General features: G+C 47.1%; 1 protein-coding gene and 1 long non-coding RNA gene across 5 annotated transcripts; one reads left to right on the top strand and one right to left on the bottom strand.

Annotated features, from left to right (window-relative positions):
• Window positions 1-263: 263 nt before the first annotated feature.
• Window positions 264-19,436, top strand: IRF6 (interferon regulatory factor 6). Of its 4 annotated transcripts, XM_055083589.1 has the most exons (9): window positions 273-522; window positions 4,544-4,626; window positions 5,171-5,347; window positions 8,918-9,122; window positions 10,147-10,275; window positions 12,295-12,453; window positions 13,509-13,901; window positions 14,592-14,710; window positions 15,366-15,976. In XM_055083589.1, the coding sequence occupies exons 3-9, from the start codon at window positions 5,174-5,176 to the stop codon at window positions 15,588-15,590; spliced, it is 1,404 nt and encodes a 467-aa protein (XP_054939564.1). In that variant the 5' UTR covers window positions 273-522; window positions 4,544-4,626; window positions 5,171-5,173; the 3' UTR covers window positions 15,591-15,976. The 4 variants fall into 4 exon arrangements, with proteins under 4 accessions (XP_007110251.1, XP_054939564.1, XP_007110249.1 ...); XM_007110189.2 differs by lacking the exons at window positions 4,544-4,626; window positions 15,366-15,976 and adding an exon at window positions 17,706-19,436 and having other exon boundaries at window positions 264-522; XM_007110187.2 differs by lacking the exon at window positions 4,544-4,626.
• LOC114485531 (uncharacterized) lies at window positions 1,784-4,856 on the bottom strand. Its single transcript, XR_003678943.2, has 3 exons — window positions 4,764-4,856; window positions 3,590-4,043; window positions 1,784-3,091 (listed from the first exon to the last, which is right to left on the bottom strand). It is a non-coding gene; the product is annotated as an uncharacterized lncRNA (long non-coding RNA).
• Window positions 19,437-19,783: the final 347 nt, after the last annotated feature.

Genomic DNA, 19,783 nt, shown 5'->3' with positions numbered 1-19,783 from the left:
AAGACCACTAGCCCCAAGGGGTCAGGTCTAGACCCCAGTCCCGGAATTTTCTTAGCCGGGATTAGAAGCGGGGGAGGGCGGTGGGGAAGGGGCTGGGGGTGGGGGTGGGGTGCTGGGCCGCCCAGGAGCACAGAGTATCATATTTCTCGAAACCCGCCAATCCTGAACGCAGCGGGGCGTGGCCACACCTGGGAGGCGTGGCCGGACGGCAGATGGGTCCGCGGCGTTCCGAGGCGAGGCGCTGACGTGAGCTTGGCTCACCTGGGCGGGGAAGGTGAGGGCCGGTGTGGGAAAGGGAGCGGAGCCTGCAGTCCCTACATGCGCAGAGCCAGGTGTTGCTTGCCCAACCGGCCGAGGAGAGCAGTGGCGACGGGTGATCCTAACTGGGGACTTGGTTCGGAGGGACGTTCGCTTCTGGCAGAAGGATTGAAGAAAGTTGGGGACGCCAACGTCTGGAGCCTCGCTTGAGGGAGGGAGGACACGCCCGCCGGTGAAGAAGCGTCCCCTCCAGAGTTTGTGGGGGTGAGGAAAGCTTGCATAAGGACATCTGTTTGTTTGGGGATACCCTCTAGGGCTGGGTGCCCATCGCTCTGCTTCAGGTAGCTTTCGGGCGGTCCTAGCCCGGGGGCGCTGGGCCCTTACCGACCCCCTACTTCTGTCGACTCCCTTTCCCTCCCGCCCAACTGGAGTGTGCGGCTCTCGGGCCCCTACCCACCAGCCGTCGGGGAGCGCTAAGGCGCCTCCACCACGCTGGTCCTCCCAGCTCACCGCTCCGCAGGCCGCTGGATCCCGAAGAGGGGATTTCCCAGGCCGGCCGGCCCTTGATCTTGGTGGGTGTTTTGGGAAATGGCGCGTCGGGGCGGCCAGTAACTTTAGCCAGGTTGTTTCCTCTCCTGGGATTTGTTTAGCACAGTCAGGACCCTGCCCTGGGCCTGAGAGACACCCGTGAATTTCCAAGTAGCTAAGCTACTTGTTGGCGAGGGTGGCGCCGGGCGTGGTTGCTCTGGGGGTGAGGCCCTGTTCGCCTGAAAGGGCTGGAGGGCTGGTATAGACAAGTGGGGAAAGTCTTCCAGGCCTGACTGGAAAGCAGGCCCAGGGTGCCACTGTTTACAGGGAGCCTGCTGTGTGGTAAGGGGGTCATCCCTATCCCAGGCCCGCTCTCTTGGTGGATGTCAAAAGTGGAAACCAGGGAAGGGAGAGGAAGAAGGCGTTTGAGTAGGGGTTGGTGAAGGCTGGTGCTCACCCAGGAGAGTAGTTTTCGATGTTTGTATAATGCGTGACAGCAGCACCTATACCCTGTAGCTCCCTCTCTCCAGCCCCCAACTTCAATCAAGCAGGGAGGCAAGGCGTGGGAATTATGGCTAGAGGCCCAGAATTTACCCCTAAACAGGGCTAAATTAAATGGAGGAAAGACTGGGGAACTTGGAAGATGGCATTTCAGGTCTCTCCAGGAGAAAGGGAAAAAGCAGGACCACTCCTGAGGCCTGTCTGCAAGAAATGAGGGTGTGTGTTTTACTCTGAGCAAAACCAATGGTGACTGAATCTTGTTTTTTTGTTTGTTTTTTGCGGTACGCGGGCCTCTCACTGTTGCGGCCTCTCCCGTTGCGGGGCACAGGCTCCGGGCGTGCAGGCCCAGCGGCCGCGGCTCACGGGCCCAGCCGCTCCGCGGCACGTGGGATCTTCCCGGACCGGGGCACGAACCCGTGTCCCCTGCATCGGCAGGCGGACTCTCAACCCCTGCGCCACCAGGGAAGCCCCTGCATCTTGGCTTTGGGGGGGCCGTGTTCCTGGAAACCAGTCCGGGCAGGGGTTGCAGGGGTGGCAGTACGGGTGTTTGTAGGGGACCTGTTCCCTGGAATGGGGGTGTGAGAGAGGATGGTTTATGCCTTAGGGAGGTTGATAGTGTCCCTGCTCAGTGCCCAGTATGAGGGGAGTGGATGGGTTAAATCTTTGTTCTTTGGCTATAGTTGAATACCTGTTGGAGGGAGACACAGGCCTTGAATTTTGCTGTGATGGCAGCTAGAGATACCAGAGCTGAGTTAAACTAGGCTAACCTTGTTCTGTGGGCACTAGGATTTGGGTGGTGAGAGTGTTCTGAAAGAGAACTCTGGTTTAGGTGAGTTTAAGGGTGGGTGTCATGCAGTCTCCTCCCTAACCACTTCGTTGGCCCTCCATGCTGCTTGGATCTTTGTTGATGTTTCTCATTTACTTTCTTGGTGTATAGGAGAAGGGAGGGACTTAGAAGGCTGGGTGCAGTGGCAGGATATGGTACAGCACACTCTGACTCAGAAGTGTTGGGTCCAGGCCCCAGATAAAGCACTTTGCTGTGCCTCAGTTAACCCAGCTGTAAAATGGGGATAATTTCATTATGAGGATGAAATCAGACACGTTAAATAAAAGTGCATGTGAAAACTGTTAAGCCTATGTAGATAGAGGATTGTTGTTACTATGGTTTCATTAGCTGAAGGCCATCATCTTATATCTCCCAGTGGCCAAGAAATGTCTTAGCTTCCTGTGGTTAAAAAAATACTACTTGTAGTGTTTTGTTTTTAAGTTGTGAATCGAAACATGTCATTGTAGGAAAATGTGAATTGTATATAAAAGTACTTAGGCATGTATAAAATTCACCCACAGTCCTATCACCAGGTAACCACTAAGAACTTCTTGTTGCATCGATGTATTATTTCTTTCCCTTTCAAAAATTCTCTGTGCTTTTGTACACAAGTGCATGGTATGTTACAGGATGGTGATACTACTATACAGTCAATATTGTATGATGCATTTTCCCCCCTTAAGTACATATTTAAACATTTTCCCAGATCCAGTAAAAATTCTTCAGATGCCTAGATGTTAATGGCTACTTGATATTGCAGCCTATGAATGTCTATTTAGATATTTTTCTCTGTGATTTTGGTTGCTTCCAAATTTTCCCTCTCTGCCTGTTCTTATAGTCTTAGGTACGGCTGGCAGGTGGAGGAGATATCGGTCCTCTTTCAGAAGGTGGAGAGGGTTAGCTGTGATGGAGGTGGGGCATGGAGGAGGAGGAGGCTGGGGCAGCGTTGCTCCTGTGTACTGCCATCTTGGGAGAATGCTGAGAACACAGGGCTCTAGATCTTAGTCATCGACCTCTAAGGGTGGCTGCCTCTCCCTCCCCATCACTCTGTGCAGTTCCTTGTGTTGGCCTGGTTGCCTTAATGTTTTTTGACGTGCTGTGGATCAACTAGGATAAGCCCTTTTCTTCAAAGACCATGATCTGTCAAGAGGTGGATTTCACGTGTCTGCCAGGCCTGGACACAAGACTGACCAATATTGCAACAGAAATTCTCAAAAGCCCCTCACTAGGTGGACCAGTTTGCTGCCCATTTCCTGTTCTCTTTGTTCTTCCTTTACCCCATCCCCCTTCCCGCAGGCCAGGACTGAGGAAGAGAAGGCTAGAACTTGCCCTGGGGAGAATATGCATTCCCTCCTCCTTATAAGGTAAATGTTCTCCATGGTTTGATAGCTTGACTTTGCAGTCCTACAGAGCAACCTACAGCTAGGCCAAGAACATGGGGGTGGGGGGGCACTTGAATACCGAGTGCCACCTCACCTGCCCACTGTGAGCTGCTCCCAGGGGTGAAGGTTTCAGTTGCAGAACTTGGTAATTGGGTCAGAAGGCTCAGGTGAGAGCAGGTCCTGCCTTGCTCTTAAAGTGCCAGTGACCGAGCTGGGTTTGAGTTTTCCCGTTTGTTGGGAGCCTGGCTGGGGAGAGAAGTGGCCGTTGGACCCACCCCTTAAGCTAAGTTCCTCCGAGGGGGAGCCTTCGGCTGACTCAGCTGGTTTGGTTTCCGAACCGCGATCCAGGTGGGAATCTGTCTGGGTGGGAAGGTGACTTATTTATCTTCCTTTTCTGTCAGTGGATGTTTGAGCAATTCCAATGTGGATTTCTTCAGGGAGTCTGATGAGAACATTGTGTTTAGTAACTAATGTCGCCCTTGTCACACAGTAGCTGACGGACAAATATGTGTTGAATGAACGTTCTTTTGCAGGCCTATCTTTCTCACCTGAAGTAAAAACAAAGAGAAATGAGAACGCCAAAAAATCTAAACACAACACGCCAGGCAAACACTTCTCCGGTAACCGCTTTTTCCTTTAGGCACCCAATCTGGGCAGGCCTTTGTTTCCCCGCTGTGAGTGCTGGCCGCTGCCACCGAATGTTATCTGCTACGCTATGCCCTTTATGAGAATCAATTGCAGACTTTACCCAGGCTGGCTCCAGAAACCAATCAGTTCAGTTCAGCCTCTGTGGGGAGGTAAACAGACCCAGGTGAGGAGGCTGTCCTAGCAGTACAGAGCTTGTCTTATGACTGGTTTTAGTACTCTAGGGTTAGGAACTGTGGTATTTGATCATTCTAGGGCATCTTAGCTTTACCAGACTCAGATACAGGGCAGGGTTCTTACACTTTGTCTCCAGTGCTCCCAAGCCTTCTCCTAGATGCTGGATTGTTGTTGGGATAACCAGCTCAGACCTCCCTGCCCCCGCATTTTTTTTTTTTTGGTGCAGAAACTTGGGGTGGCCCAGAGAAAGGAAAACTGACTTGAGGCCCAGCTCTCAGATCCCTGTGGATACACTGCCTGCTCATCTATGTAAGTGAGGACTTTGGAACCAGGGACCATCCCTCGCCTACTTCTCTCTCATCACGATGCTGTCATTTCTTACTAAAATATTCCCATTCACCTAGTTGTCTAAAAAGAGAGCATGCTTCAGGTTCTTGCCTACATACCTGCTGTTTCCATAACTTTTTTCTTCCTTCTCCCGAGATGAGATTGAAAAGAGCAGTTTCTCTTCTCTTCCCTTGGTACTTACGGAAGGACTGTTTTCCAGCAGGGATGACATCATCTTTTTATTTTTCTGCCTCGGGATTTAAATAGAAGAAATGTGATCTACTTACGTGATAAGTCTGATTTGGCTAGAGCATGAAAAATAAATGGCTTTGGAATAAGAATCAAAAGAACCTTTTAACCTCTTTTCTTTTCTTCCCCACCTGGCACAGTTTATTCCCATATTTAGTTTCTTTGCTGTAATCTAATGAAACTGTAGCTCTATCATATGGGAACAGTGTCTGGGAACTTTTCCCAGGGGCTGGCCTAATTCTCCTCTCCCCATTTCTTCCCCCTCCCCCCAACCCAGATCATGGCTCTCCACCCCCGCAGAGTTCGGCTGAAGCCTTGGTTGGTGGCCCAAGTGGATAGTGGCCTGTACCCTGGGCTCATCTGGCTACATAGGGACTCCAAACGCTTCCAGATTCCCTGGAAACATGCCACCCGGCATAGCCCCCAACAGGAGGAGGAAAATACCATTTTCAAGGTAAAGGTCTTCTTTTACCATCTGACTTGAAGTGTTTTCCAGTTCTCTCAGACCTTTCTGGTTTTTTGTTCTTCTGTTTTCAATTTTGGCTTGAAGAAGGTACTAGATCCAAAATGCTGATGTAACAAAGAGAATGTTTATGATGGGGGGTGGGGGCAAACTTAGCAGGCATAGTAATTTCTCCTGTTGGGGCATGTCTGTTATGGCTGAGGCCATTTATTCTTTCCCATTGGTCACAGCTACTCAACTCACATCCCAAGGGATCCCAGGTGTGATTGGCTAAACTCCTGTAAGTGCATGTATGCTGTGGTTGTTCTAGAGCTCCCGAGGGTCAGCCAGCAATCAACCCTTCATTCGCTCAGGGCTCTTGCTCTGGCCCGGGAATGGCTGTCCAGATCAGGGCAGAACTACTGAGTGTTAGCAGGCTCCTAACAGCCTGTAGTATCATGGGTGTCGAGGGCCCTTTGCAAGTTTTTCTTTTGATGTTAAAACATTTTGCCCCATTCATAACCTCCGCTTAAAAATGAAAGGCAATTTAATTACAGGTTTTTATTCTACAAATATGTTTTCCTAACTGAAGAGTAGCTCTGATGTGAGAGTTATTTTGCTTCACTGAAAATAAGATTGAATCACGTGGCATTTTATAAAATGTAAGTGAAACCAAAGTCTGAGACAGAAGTAGGTGGGAAGGTCGTTGTGAGAAGGAGTATTAATGTGGTTTGTAACTCCGGAGCCCATGCCTCTGCTCCAGACCAACTTCTCTGTGCTGGTCAGTCTTCCATCTCATGAGTAGCTTTAGCTCCTGTACTCCCAAGACACGGAGAAATGAGTTTCCCCATTTCTTCCCTGACTATAAGCTGGAAGTCAGAAGTGAAATCCAGTCCCTACCCTGAGCCTCTCAAGATTGATGCTCCAGGTTCTTGCTGAGACTGGGCCAGGAAAGGTGGGCTCATACCTCAAAGGAGAGCCAACTTAGAGTTGTTTCCCACCCAACTCAGTTATATTGTGTGTAGAGATGAGAGGTAGAGAAAAAATTGGCCTGTGAATACTTAGAAAGTAAATGAATGTTTTTAATGTAAAAATTAAATAATGATATGAAAGTGGGAAGGAAAACATCTGTAAATCAGCACCAATTATTGGAGCTGGCATCAGAGGGCGATGGGCCTGCCCTGGCCCAGCTGGCCTCTCGCTGTGGCCTTGGTCTGAAACTGGACTTGCTGTTGAAGTGCCTGGTGGTGGCTGGCCATGGGGGAGGAGGCTGGTTCCTGAAAGCTCCACTCGTGAGAATGTTCTGTATGCTTAGGGCTTGAGGAAAAATTGGCTGTGGGAAGCTGCTTTGTCTTACTTATATCTGTGTATCTGTTTGCAGAATGCTAAGGGAGGGCCTGGGTGTCGGGAGAAGAGTGAGGGTGCTTTCACAGATCCCAAGCTCTGACAGGCCTTTGGCAGGATATGGGGTGTGGGCAGTTTTGACTAGCATTAAGTGGGTGCCTGCTCCATAACCTAGGTCCGTTATCTCATTTACTTCTCGACAACACTGTAAGGGGGGGCGGCACCCTCATGTTATAGGTGCAAAAGCTGAGTCTCAGAGGGGCTATGTAACTTGCCCAAGTCACATAGCCAATAAGTGGTGGGGTTAGGGTTTGAACCCAGGCCTATCAGCTCCGCCATTATCAGACGGCCCCTTCTGACCAGGAGCTGGAAGACCTGGCTTCAGATCCTACTCCGTCACTTGCATGTGTGGTCTTAAACAAGTCACATAATCTCTTTGGGCTTTAGCGTCCCCTTCAGTAAAATGGGGATAAAACCAGTCTTGCCTGCCTCACAGGATTGTTGTGAGAATTGAGTGAAATCAGTGTATGGGAAGGGACTCGTAAATTGCCATAAAAATGCAGAGACTGTGTCCATTTTAGGAAGAGAAATAGGGACCTGCCCAGTGACCAGAATCTCAGAAGCAAGGCTCAGAATGGGTTGAATAGGGATGTTTATAAAGCACAACGATTGTCATGTGGTGGGTACCACCCTCTGCTGCATCAGCCTCAGGTTCTCTGCATCATCTGAGTGGGCCCTGGGGAATGGCTGTGTTGTGAGCAGGATGTTAGTCTGGCTGCTCTCTGTGGAGGGGCAGGGATTCAGGGAGCCACAGAAATTCTGCAGACCTGTGCCAAAGTCAGCACAGCCCAAGCCAGCTGGATGGGGCCAGAGGGGGAGTGGGCACGGAGGATCAAACAGAGAGAGGGGAAAACGTGAGGAGGCAGCAGCCAGGTACTGCCAGGTGCAACTGGAGATGTGCCTCTCCGACACTAGGGACTGGTGAGGTTGAAATCCCCTACAGGGGGTTGGATGGAATGGAGCCTGCTGAGTGCCCAAGGGCAGCAGCTTTGTCAAACTGCTTCATTCCATACTGCACATCAAGTGGAGGAGCCCCCAGGTCTGAGAAGATGGTAAGAAGAAATGGGTGAATTGGAGGAGAAGGATTTAGCTTGGCTATTGGGAGAAGCTTCCTCATGATTGTGAGGCTCTGCAGGGATTGACTGAGGGAGACCAGAGAGCTCAAAGGATGGGGCCGGAAAAATTCCATTTCGGCTTGAGGAAGTCATCTACGTTCAGGAGCGGAGGCGGGGAGTTGGGACTGGACAAGCGATATGCCCTGTCCACGTGAACAAGCTGCCATATGCTTCCTGATCTTGAGTCCTCTGCAAAAGACGTCCCCCTTTTCTGCACCAGCACATACGTCACACCCCTGAAGAAAGTGTAGACATCTGAGATACGTTAACAATGGGGGAGGGCTGATATCCCGTGAACAGACACATAAATGCCTGTTAGAACTGGAAATTGAAAACCAGAGAGGCAGGGCCACACTGGTTTTGGCCCAGGCCACCAGCCAGCCACTGGTGTTCCCAGCAAAATGTTCCCAATGTGGGAGTTTGAGGAAGTAGGGAAAGGGAGGTGGTGTGAGTTTATTAGGATTTGAGGCCCTCCGCCTCCCACTGAGGCAAGCTGAACCCCCAGAGTGTGCTTCCTGCCCTCCTATGGGCTGCTACTCCTAAAGGTACTTGGTTTCAACAGTCATTTGTGCATCAGATTGAAGACTGAAGGGAGAAGGAACAGCAAGCCTAAATTCTTCATTTCATACGCCAGCTCCCTCTCTCTTCTTATTACATAAGCAGTTCATGTGAAAAATAAATAAAACAAAACAAAATTACCTGAAATCCTGCTATCCAAAAGTTACCATTAGTATTTTGGTGTATATTTGTTCCAGATTTTTCTTTATTTTCAACCCTTCATTATGGCCGTTGTAGTCTTGACAGATGATGCTGGCACAAGCACTTGAGATGAGGCTCCTCTTTTTAAACTATTGTATTTGCGTTTGGCTTAATTTCTCTCAGGCCCTGCCTTGCCTGGTCCCCACGGTGGTGTTTCCTGCTGCAGTCTCTGTAAATTGGAGTTGGGGTGATGGGGCGGTCAGGCAGGGCTGTGTGTATCTGTGTCTGTATGAGGGAGGGCGGGCACACTTTCCAGTGTTTCTGGGCAACAAGCAGGCACTCACTGCAGTTTCCTATCCCTCAGGCCTGGGCTGTGGAGACAGGGAAGTACCAGGAAGGGGTGGACGACCCCGACCCAGCTAAATGGAAGGCCCAGCTCCGCTGTGCGCTCAACAAGAGCAGGGAATTCAACCTGATGTACGACGGCACCAAGGAGGTGCCCATGAACCCAGTGAAGATATATCAAGTGTGTGACATCCCCCAGCCCCAGGGCTCTATCATTAACCCAGGTGAGGCCCCAGCTGCTGGGCAGAAGGTGGACAGTGTGCCAGGTTCCGGGCTGGACCCTTAAAGCGATAGTCGACTTGAAAGTCGCCTCGCTTACAAAGTTGAAGACTGGTAAAGCAAGAAATCCTGTCCCTAGAAAGAACTCAGAGAACAAAAGATATAAACTCAGAAAAGTCTTCTTGCCCACCCAGTGGAACAGTAAAGCATTAGAAAGAAGAGGGGGTATTGAGTTCTGTAAAAAATAACTTCTCCTGGGACTCAACACTGAGAAGAGAGGCCAGATAGTTTAGAAGAAGGAGGGATTAAAACTTAGAAGGTCTGAGTTATAAACCTCGTTCTTTCCATTTCCCTACTTGTGGGACATTGAATCAAGTCATTCAACCTTTTGAGCCTCAGCTTCTTCCACTATAAAATCTGGGTTCTCATCTTTCCTGTGTATTTCAAAGGCTGTTCTAAGAGTCAATTGACATGACATTATGAAGGCTATTAAGTTCTCTTTATAAATGATGGGTAAGTGATCATTTAATTTGTATGGTATTTTTCCTAGGAGAATACCACCTGATCCCTATATTTACTCAATGTTTAGCAAGTTCCGACTAAGAGCCAGATAATTTAGACTTGACCTCCAGTGAATCTAGTGAGGCTCTGCCATGAGGGAAGGGTCTGTCTTCACATTAAGCTTAGAAAGGAGAGAAGCTGTGGTCCTTGGGTCCTTAGAAGGGATGCTAATGTGTAGAACGGGGTTTAGAGTAGGAATTAAAAGATTTCTAGGAGAAGGGAGTAGGGTCTGCAGCTCCTGGATAGGGGAGGGGATGAGAGCTTGCACTGGGGCTCCGTAGGAGAAGCTGGGAGTGGGGTGAACACCCTTGGTTCCCACTCTTTGGCATTGAGGGTGCACACTGAACCCAAGGAGCCTCTGTGCTGGCAGTGCCGAGCTTGAACAGTGGGTCAGCTGCAGGGGTGACAGTGCAACATGAGTGGCTCACTTGTGACCTTTGTGTGTGTGTGTGTCTGTTTCTCGGGTAGGATCCACTGGATCTGCTCCTTGGGATGAGAAAGATAATGATGTGGATGAAGAAGATGAGGAAGATGAGCTGGACCAGTCACAGCACCACGTTCCCATCCAGGACACCTTCCCCTTCCTGAACATCAATGGTGAGTAGGGTCAGGGGTGGGACAGAGGCATGGAGAGGATGTAAGGGGCTTCGATTTTGCAACCGTTGACACCATATCCACCATTGCACTGGGAGCAGCAACCGGGCCCTGTGACCAGGCTGCCAGTCTGTTAGCAAGCAGGAGTCATAGGCAAAGGAACTCCGCAGGCATAGTTATCCCAGTGGGGTGGCTTCTAGGCAGAGAGAGCATCTTCTGAAATCTGATGTGATAATTCAGAGAAATTAAATTCATTCTCAATCCCGCATACAAATACACACAAGCTGTTGTAAATTTTGCTGATTTCCTTCAGGCCAAGTGCAGAGATCATTGTTGTGAATTGTAGGCAAACTCTTCTGCTATTTCCCTCGGTATAAATTTTCTGTCACTGCCTTAACAGCCTCTGCTAAGGCTGTATCATGGGAAACTTGTGGCTCTACAGCTCTTAATACTAGGCTCTGATAAAATTTATCTACTAGAGACTTTTATCTTTTTTTAAAATTGACTTTTTGAATTCAGCTTCCCAGGAAAGATGAGTTTAGAGGTTGGAGGGTCACTGTGAGACAGCAGGTACTGCATCTCCCATCGCACATTCTGAGGATGCTCAAACACAAGGTGAATTGCTCTTCCACAGCATCTTCACTTGCACTTTTCACTGACATGCTCCTAGTCATATGACTTGCATTCAGTTGAGTAGCTTTTCACTACTTTTTTCTAAGTTCCATCTGGCTGCTAGGGTCAAATGAGATACTTTTGCCACCTAGAAAATTTAGTATATCAGGATGATTCCTGTAGGATTTTGGAGTACCCTACTCTAGGTGATGCCCCTTCTTTTGAGAATCAGGAAATGACTCTTATCTGTCTACTTGCCCTCCCTCACTTACCCTGTCATTTATAACTTTGCAACCAAGTGATGAGTAAAGACAACGATCATAGAGCTCTCTCAGGTGAGTATTGCCACAGCTACATTCCCACTTGGTGCAATTTTAAGATTTGGACATTTGGAAGTGTGAGATCCTTTCCCAAATCTTTGGCTGACTCATTCTGTTATTCTCACTCCTTAAAAGGATGCAACCCATTTCCAGGATCCTGATTTCCCATTTTGTTTTTTTCATGTTTTTTTTAAAGCTAATGTTGTGTGGCCTTATGTTATGGGCCACCTTGGATCCTTTATGGAAACGTGAACATATATTAAAAATAAAAAAGTAAAATGGGTACATAGCTATAACCAGACTCGTACACAAAGGGTCAAAGAAACCTTAACCTCTGTGATTTCAGAGCTGTTGGGCAGAGGAAGAAGAATTCTTGAAGAATAGATGCTTAAAAGGTGAGGCTAGGAGGAAAAATCTGTAAACTTCGGAGTGAGCCAACTTTGACAATAGCAGGGATATAGGATGTGTTGTTCATTCTCTCTTTTAAAACTTTAACTGGATACTTTTGAATAAATAATACTCTTACATGGTTTAAAATTCATAATGGTACAAAAAGGAAATCAGCTGAAAGGTTTTCCTTCTATCCTGTCTGACCAGTTCCTTCCCTGGAGGAGACAGATCTTTCCAGGTTCTTGAGTATCCTTCCAGATGTTTCATGCATGTAAAAAAGTATGTGTTTGTTTTTAAAGGAATTTCTATACATTAACACTTACTCGAAGCTAATCAGCCAATTTAGTTGAGTTCATTTTATGGAAGACAACCAGTTTCTATTTAATTGCTGGGTTCAAATTTTGTAACAGGGAATCTCTCATTCATGCCTGTTCTAATTTAACCCCAGAGAGTACCCACTTGTGTGTTAATCATCAGCAAATGCATGTTTTCAGAATTATGGGTTCATGAGAGAGCTAATAAGGTTAGGAAGCAGAAGCAGGGGAACCTTATTTCTTTTGGTGTTTGTTGGGGGAATTACTGACGGGCTGCCACACTGAGTTGTGGTCCAGTGTTGGACCTTTTAGGTTTGAGAGCTTCGGACCCAGGTGATATGCATGTGTGGTGCTCCTGCCTGCTCACCCACATCCTTCTGTTCTAGGTTCCCCCATAGCACCAGCCAGTGTGGGCAACTGCAGTGTGGGCAACTGCAGCCCCGAAGCAGTGTGGCCCAAAACGGAACCTCTGGAGATGGAAGTACCCCAGGCACCTATACAGCCTTTCTATAGCTCTCCAGAGCTGTGGATCAGCTCTCTCCCAAGTAAGTGAGCCTTGATTTTCTAGCTGGATCTTCAGCTCCTATTACAGTCCATTTTCTGCCCCACCTTCTGCCTCCATTTCTTTGCCATGTATAGAATAGTCCCCCAGGCAGCTTCTGTGTCTGGTTCCTGGCTGGCTGATGAGTCACCAGGAACTAAAGAAACATTAGCCCATACCTGCTTGCCCATGGGGATGCTCTGATTGGTGCTGTGCAGCTCTAAGTTACTCACCTATTAGGTGGGTGGAAGGCCTGGGTTTATCAGTTTGCCCTGGGGATTTGAGGACAAGGTCAGTTGTGGGATGGGGAAGTTAACGACTGTGGATTTGGTCAAGGAGGCTCTTGGGTTTTGAGGGACTTTAGGACCCAGAGAAAATCTCTTTCTGAATTGGGTACAAATTGATCTCAGTGAAGAATCATTGTCATTGCACCTCCCTTTCACACTACACGTGGTAGGGGAGGTGCCAGGGGGAGTACTAGCATTTTGTCCAAGAGGCTGATAGCTTTGATAAGACCTATAGGGTTCAGTGGACACTTGCTGAGTGAAAATTTACTTTGTTGTGAACTGTGTCCTTCTGTGATATATTATTAGAACATATCAAGTGTGTGCTCATCTTTGTAATTTTTAGAAATATGCCTTGGTATTCCCTATTGTTCCTCTGGTTTCTTTAAACAGTGAGTCAAAAATGATACACAAACCAGATGCTGCCTTAGTTTTCAGCTCCTTCCAATGCCTATTGATGTAAAGACTCAGTCAGTACAAAATGGGGAGACCAGGACCCAGAACTTTGGTTGGAGAAATTCTAGCTGTTCGGGTGTGGTGACCGAACAGAGATAGTATAGATGAAATTTGAACTATTTGCTTCAAGGCAGCCTTTTGAGCGAATATTCCAGGGATATGTTGCTGTCTCCCTTTGTTGCAGGAAGGATAACTATGGCAGTGGCCTTCCTGAATGCTGGTTGAAAGGTGGCTTGATCTTGATGGACTTGCATGAGTCTTAGGGATGGACGGGCAGAGCAGCAGAGCAGGACTCTCACTGTCCCCCCTCACCTTGCAGTGACTGACCTGGACATCAAATTTCAGTACCGTGGGAAGGAGTATGCACAGACCATGACGGTGAGCAACCCCCAGGGCTGCCGGCTCTTCTACGGAGACCTGGGGCCCATGCCTGACCAGGAGGAGCTCTTTGGTCCCGTCAGCCTGGAGCAGGTCAAGTTCCCAGGTCCGGAGCACATCACCAATGAGAAGCAGAAGCTGTTCACCAGCAAGCTGCTAGACGTCATGGACAGAGGACTGATCCTGGAGGTCAGCGGTCATGCCATCTATGCCATCAGGCTGTGCCAGTGCAAGGTGTACTGGTCTGGGCCATGTGCCCCATCGCTTGTTGCCCCCAACCTGATCGAGAGACAAAAGAAGGTCAAACTGTTTTGTCTGGAAACGTTCCTTAGTGGTGAGTCTTTTTTCAGACGATTGATAGTGGGAACTTCCTGCCCCCCTTTCCTGGCTCTGCAAAGATCTTAACCGAACAATTTCTTCTGGAGGAAGTCAGGGTAGAAGGGGACCTTGATTCTGAAAAATAAAAGTGACCTGGGCAACAAAGAAGGTTGTTCCACTCCAAAGCTATGCATTTGAAGCCAGTTTTAGGTGGTTGTGGCTCCTTTATTGGCAGAAGAAGGAGACAGTCTTCTGTTATTGCTCCCCAAATTCTACCAGCTTATCCTTAACTTTGGAAGGTGACCCTGTTCATCATAATCAGCAAAACATATACTCTTCTCATTTGGGACATATTTGAGTGGCAAATTTAAGCAGACATATTTAGGGAGAGCACTGAGATGTGAATTTTCCAATGTGATTTGAACCCTATGTCTGGTTTAAGCGATGTCCAATAGAACTCTCTGAAATGATGAAAATGTTCTATATTTGTATTGTTCAATATGGTAGCCACTAGGCACATGTGGCTATTGAGTATGTAGATGTAACTAATGTGACTAAGGAACTATTTAATTTTAATGAATTTAAATTCAATACCCACATGTTGTGGCCAGTGGCTACTATTCCGGACAGTATAAAAGAAAGTATTTACTGAGTAGGTGTGGAATGATCCAGTACACCAAACTCCATGCTCTTCCATGTTCTGCAGATCTCATTGCCCACCAGAAGGGACAGATAGAGAAACAGCCACCATTTGAGATCTACTTATGCTTTGGGGAAGAATGGCCAGATGGGAAACCTCAGGAAAGGAAACTCATCTTGGTTCAGGTGAGGAGATAATAATGTGTCAACAACTCTTTGCCTTTTTATCAGTGCTTTAGCCCCTAGGTCTGGGCTTGAGCCCTCAGTGAGGATCCATCAGCCTCTGTGGGTTTTAATCCCATCAGATGTAGCAACTTGAGCTTTGTACATTGTACAGTAGGACCAGGCTGGAGAATACAGTGTCCTCAAAGCAAGTGACTGATTCAGGGGAGACCTTATTCTCTTTCTGACATTAGAGTCTTGCTGAAACCTAACAGGATATGACTCTTTCCAGCTCTTTTAGAAAAACCTTTTGAGGTACTTTTAAGAACGTGTTCTTATTCTGGAAAGTGGCAGCAAGACCCGTTGGGTTTGGCTGTGGATTTGTGCATCAGGACAGGCAGTAGATGAAATTTGGGTAAAAGTCTTGCTAAATAAGCAGTTATTTACTTAGGCATGTGATGTGATGCTACTTCTAGGTTCTTTACCTTCATTTGAACCAAATTCTAAAGTGAAGCTTGGCAGGATGGTCCAGAGAGATGAAGGCATAGTCTGTATCTAGACATTAAAATGGTGGGCCTGCCCACAGCCTCACTGGTCCTGTCTTCAATCTTGGGGCCCTCCTGCTGTTTAAAAATACCCTTTCCTCAGTGGATAGCTGTGTGCTCTGTGTCCTGAACAGGTCATTCCGGTGGTGGCTCGGATGATCTATGAGATGTTTTCTGGTGATTTCACACGATCCTTTGACAGTGGCAGTGTCCGCCTGCAGATCTCAACTCCAGACATCAAGGATAACATTGTTGCTCAGCTGAAGCAGCTGTACCGCATCCTGCAAACCCAGGAAAGCTGGCAGCCCATGCAGCCCACCCCCAGCATGCAACTGTCCCCTGCCCTGCCAGCCCAGTAATCATGAATGCCATCTTCCTTCTCTTTTTTACAATATTGTACATATGGATATTTTTTATTAGATTTAACCAGCTTTTAAACCTTTCTTCTTTCTAACAATATTAGTACTCTCTGACTCTCCAAATATTCCTAGCTTTTAAAGTTGATTTAATTTATGGAAAAATCACCCTTCATACTTTCCCTTTCTTTTTTAAACCTCCCCATGGTAGTGTAATGTAGTAGAAGGAGATTTGGCCTGGGAGTTTGGACACCAGGGTTCTAGCTGCAGCTTTGCTTCCAGTGGTGTGACCTTGAACCAAGTCATTTAGCATCTGGGCTTCAGATTCATTACTGTAAAATGAAGGAGCTGGAATGACGCCTGAAATAATGCCAGCTTTAAAACTCTGACTCAGTGACTTCATTCTACTTGTACAAGGCAAAACTGCCTGGAACAGAACATTTCTGCCTTGTTCTCGCACCACATTTTTTTTTTTTTTTTTTTTTTGCTTTCATTAAAGTTCCCTCAAGCACTGATTTGTCCAGGATTGATCTCCGTTTGACCTGTTCTGCTAGTATAGTAAGCTGGCTCCCTGATGGGGGAAGAGGGAGGGAGGGGTGCCGGCTGGTTGCTTGGGAACCAAGCTAGATATCTAAATAGAAATAGGTGCCAAAGTCTGAAAGTCACCCAGCCTGTGGAGTAAAAACTCACAAATTGAGCTTCTAAAGGGAAGCTGTTGATGTAGAAGGCTTAGGGATTCTGTAGAAGAATTGGCTGTCAGGTTTTCAACTTATCACCACTGAAATACGGGCATACCTCGGAGATATTGCAGGGCTAGTCCCAAACCACTGCAATAAAGTGAATATTGCAATAAAGCAAGTCACACAAATTTTTTGGTTTCCCAGTGCATATAAAAGTTATGCTTACATTATACTGTCATCTGTTAAGTGTGCAATAGCATGTCTAAAAGTACAAATGTGCATACCTTAATTAAAAATACTTGGGGCCTTCCCTGGTGGTGCAGTGGTTAAGAATCTGCCTGCCAATGCAGGGGACATGGGTTCGAGCCCTGGTCTGGGAAGATCCCATATGCCGCGGAGCAACTAAGCCTGTGCGCCACAACTACTGAGCCTGCGCCCTAGAGTCCGCGAGCCACAACTACTGAGCCTGCATGCCACAACTACTGAAGCCCGCACGCCTAGAGCCCCTCCTCCACAACAAGAGAAGCCACCGCAATGAGAAGCCTGTGCGCTGCAATGAAGAGTAGCCCCCGCTCATTGCAACTAGAGAAAGCCGCGCACAGCAACAAAGACCAAATGCAGCCAAAAATAAATAAAAAATAAATAAATTAATAAAGATACTTGATTGCTAAAAAATGGTAACCATCATCTGAGCCTTCAGCAAGTCATAATCTTTTTGCAATAGTTACATCAAAGATCACTGATCACAGATCACCATAACAAACATAACAATAGAAAAGTTTGAAGTATTGCGAGAACTACCAAAACATCACACACAGACATGAAGTGAACAAATGCTGTTGGAAAAATGGCACCAATAGGCTTGCTTGACGCAGGGTTGCCACAAATCTTCAATTTGTAAAAAACAGTATCTGCAAAGTGCAATAAAGCAAAACACAATAAAATGAGGTATGTCTGTACCAGTGTGTGTGTGTGTGTGTGTGTGTGTGTGTGTGTGTGTGTGTGAGATAGCCTTGGAGAGGATAGAGCTCTCTTGTTCTTTTTTCCTTTCTTTGAGGAAGACCTGAGAGTGAGCTGGGCATCCAGGACCAACTCCTGTGACCACAGAGGAGACAGGGACAGTTCCTCCTTGTATGGAGATGTTTACAGTCTTCCTGTCATTTGGATTTTTTGTGGATGGGAAAAATGGGGTGTTGAATGTGTTAAGGTCAAGGTGAAGAAGGGCTGGGCAGTGCTTTTCTGGAAATGGCTCACCTAGCACAAACCTGCTTGTCTCCCTTCCTGGTGGAGGTAGCTGGGTGAACAATTAAGGTGAAGAGTGTAGATTAAGGTGTAGAACATTGCAGCCATGGCTGTCACAAACTGGTCTGATCTATTAACTTTTGCTCTGTCCCTGACCCTTTGACTCTGTTTTGTTTTTGTTTGTTTTGTTTTTTAGGAAGAAATTATACATAATTTAAACTCCAGGACCTAAATGGAAAACAAGATGCTTATCTCTGGTTGCAGGTTCCAACCCTCCTGAATACTGATACCTATGTGTGCCATGCCATATTAAGAAAGTCCATGTCTGCTCTGCTACCCTTAAAGCAAGCCACCTCCTACTTGCTACTGTAGTTGAGCTAGCTGTAAAGTTGGGCTGGCTTTATTTCAAAAACCCCTCAATCACAAGTGGCAATGGGACTTATTTATTTAGAAAGCTTAAGCTGTGGTTTTAGGGTCTCTGAGGGACCTAGTAGTATCTGCTGTTACTAAAGCATGACCAAGAGAAATCTGGGTGCTCAGGTGCTCAGCTGTGAGCAGAAGTTGGGCTTCTAGAGACCAGGAAACATGCAAGGTATAGGAACTTTATATTTTGGGGGCATTTTGTTGAGTGGGTGAAGTGAGGGATTTGGTCTTGTCTGGCTGCCTCTGTCTGTATCTGCATAGCTCAAAGTTAAAAAGAATCCACAGAAAATACATTGGGAGGGCAACTGCTGGATCTGGGCTGGTCCCTTCCCCTTATTCTGTGAGATGCTAACAGCCAGGCTGTACACCTGGGTGGGGGCCCAGAAAATGTGAGCTGGCAAAGGGTGTAGAGAACAGTGTTCTTAAGTGCCAAGAAGGATTGAACTTTTAGTATGTGATTGTAATGAAAAGCTGATGAATATGTTAGAGGAATGGATGAGTGGTTTTATGTGGTCTTAACCCAGTAGTGTAGTTTCTTCCTTGTTCTTTATCCTTTTCAGAACAGTGGGAGAGTGCATGCAGGGCTCTCCACTGATCTCCCTCAGTGCTCCTTCTCTGGTCCTGATACCACGTGTCCTTTCTTGGAGACTCAGTCTGCTGTCTCCTTTGGTGGCTACACCACTCATTCCCTTGGTGTTTTCTACTTCCTTGCCTTCACCTTGCTTAAGACTGGGAAGGGAGTTAGGTGGTGTCCCCAGCTTTTCGTTTTCTTCACTGTCCACCCCACTAAACTAGATTAGCTGTAGGTGTAAATTGGGAGGGCAAATGTTGGATCTGGACTGGTCCCTTGCCCACATAATCAGGTCCCTGGCTATATGTTCCCATAGCACCCTATAATTCCTCTTTCAGAATAATCAATTCCCTTGTAATTGCTCAGTTTGTGTCCTGCATGACTACAGACTTGCTGGAGGTAGGGACTGTTTGTCTTGGACTTTGCTGTCAGCCCTTAGCACAATGTCTGGTACATAGTATGTTCTCAAATATTTATTGTTAGAATAAATGCGTTAACTCAATACGTCCTTCATTTCAGAAACTGATTGCTAACTACCATGGGAAAATAAAGTAAATATGGGGATGGAAAAAATTCTAAAATTAGTTTCTGCTCTGCTTCTGACTCCCTCTGAGCTAAGAACGTTAACGTGGGAGCCCCTACAAGCTGGACCTCCTTCCAGGCTGGCCCCACCTTTACTCTACGGTGGTCTCTTTTCACAGTCTGAAGATGCCACCAAGGTACAGCCAGGAGTGAAACTTCCAGTGTAGGTGACTGCAGCTCCCTTAGCCTCTGCCCTGCCCATGTATCAGTAAATTTGGGCTATTTCTTCAGATACGAATTTTCTCAAGAAGTTCTTTCCCTTCGTGGTATGGGTCATATCACTGGTAGTTAAACTTTCAGTGAAATAACTTTTTCTTCCTAATGACCTGATTGAAAAGCTTCTGCACCTCTGCCTCTCATTTCTCATGTGAAGTCAGCAAACTGAATTCCTCAATCTGAGCTCCAAGAAGGTGGGGTTTTCTCTGTTTTCGACGCTGTAATACTTCCAGCGCCCAGAAGCATACCTAGCACACATTTGTTCGGAGTGAATACTCATGCACTTCACACCCTGCTTAGAGATGACAAACTTTGGCCAGGACACCTGTCCACCCACTTCTCGGAATTCAGCCTCTCAGGATTTAGGTAGGTCAAAGTAAAAAACAAAAAAAACTTTCCAGCACCCACAGGTGAGGATATTATGCAAAACACGTCGCTTGTCTTGAGACAAGTTTCGTTTGGAGGGGAAAGTACATTTCTCC

The sequence above is a fragment of the Physeter macrocephalus genome, unplaced genomic scaffold (assembly GCF_002837175.3).
Source record: "Physeter macrocephalus isolate SW-GA unplaced genomic scaffold, ASM283717v5 random_1489, whole genome shotgun sequence".
NCBI lineage: Eukaryota > Metazoa > Chordata > Mammalia > Artiodactyla > Physeteridae > Physeter > Physeter macrocephalus.
This window is presented reverse-complemented; position numbering and strand designations above follow the sequence as displayed.

Coding starts and splice junctions, on each gene's coding strand:
- IRF6 (XM_007110187.2), top strand. CDS start 5,174: ATGGCTCTCCACCCCCGCAGAGTTCGGCTGAAGCCTTGGTTGGTGGCC. Junction 5,348..8,917: donor AGGAAAATACCATTTTCAAG/GTAAAGGTCTTC, acceptor CCTATCCCTCAG/GCCTGGGCTGTGGAGACAGG. Junction 9,123..10,146: donor GGGCTCTATCATTAACCCAG/GTGAGGCCCCAG, acceptor TTTCTCGGGTAG/GATCCACTGGATCTGCTCCT.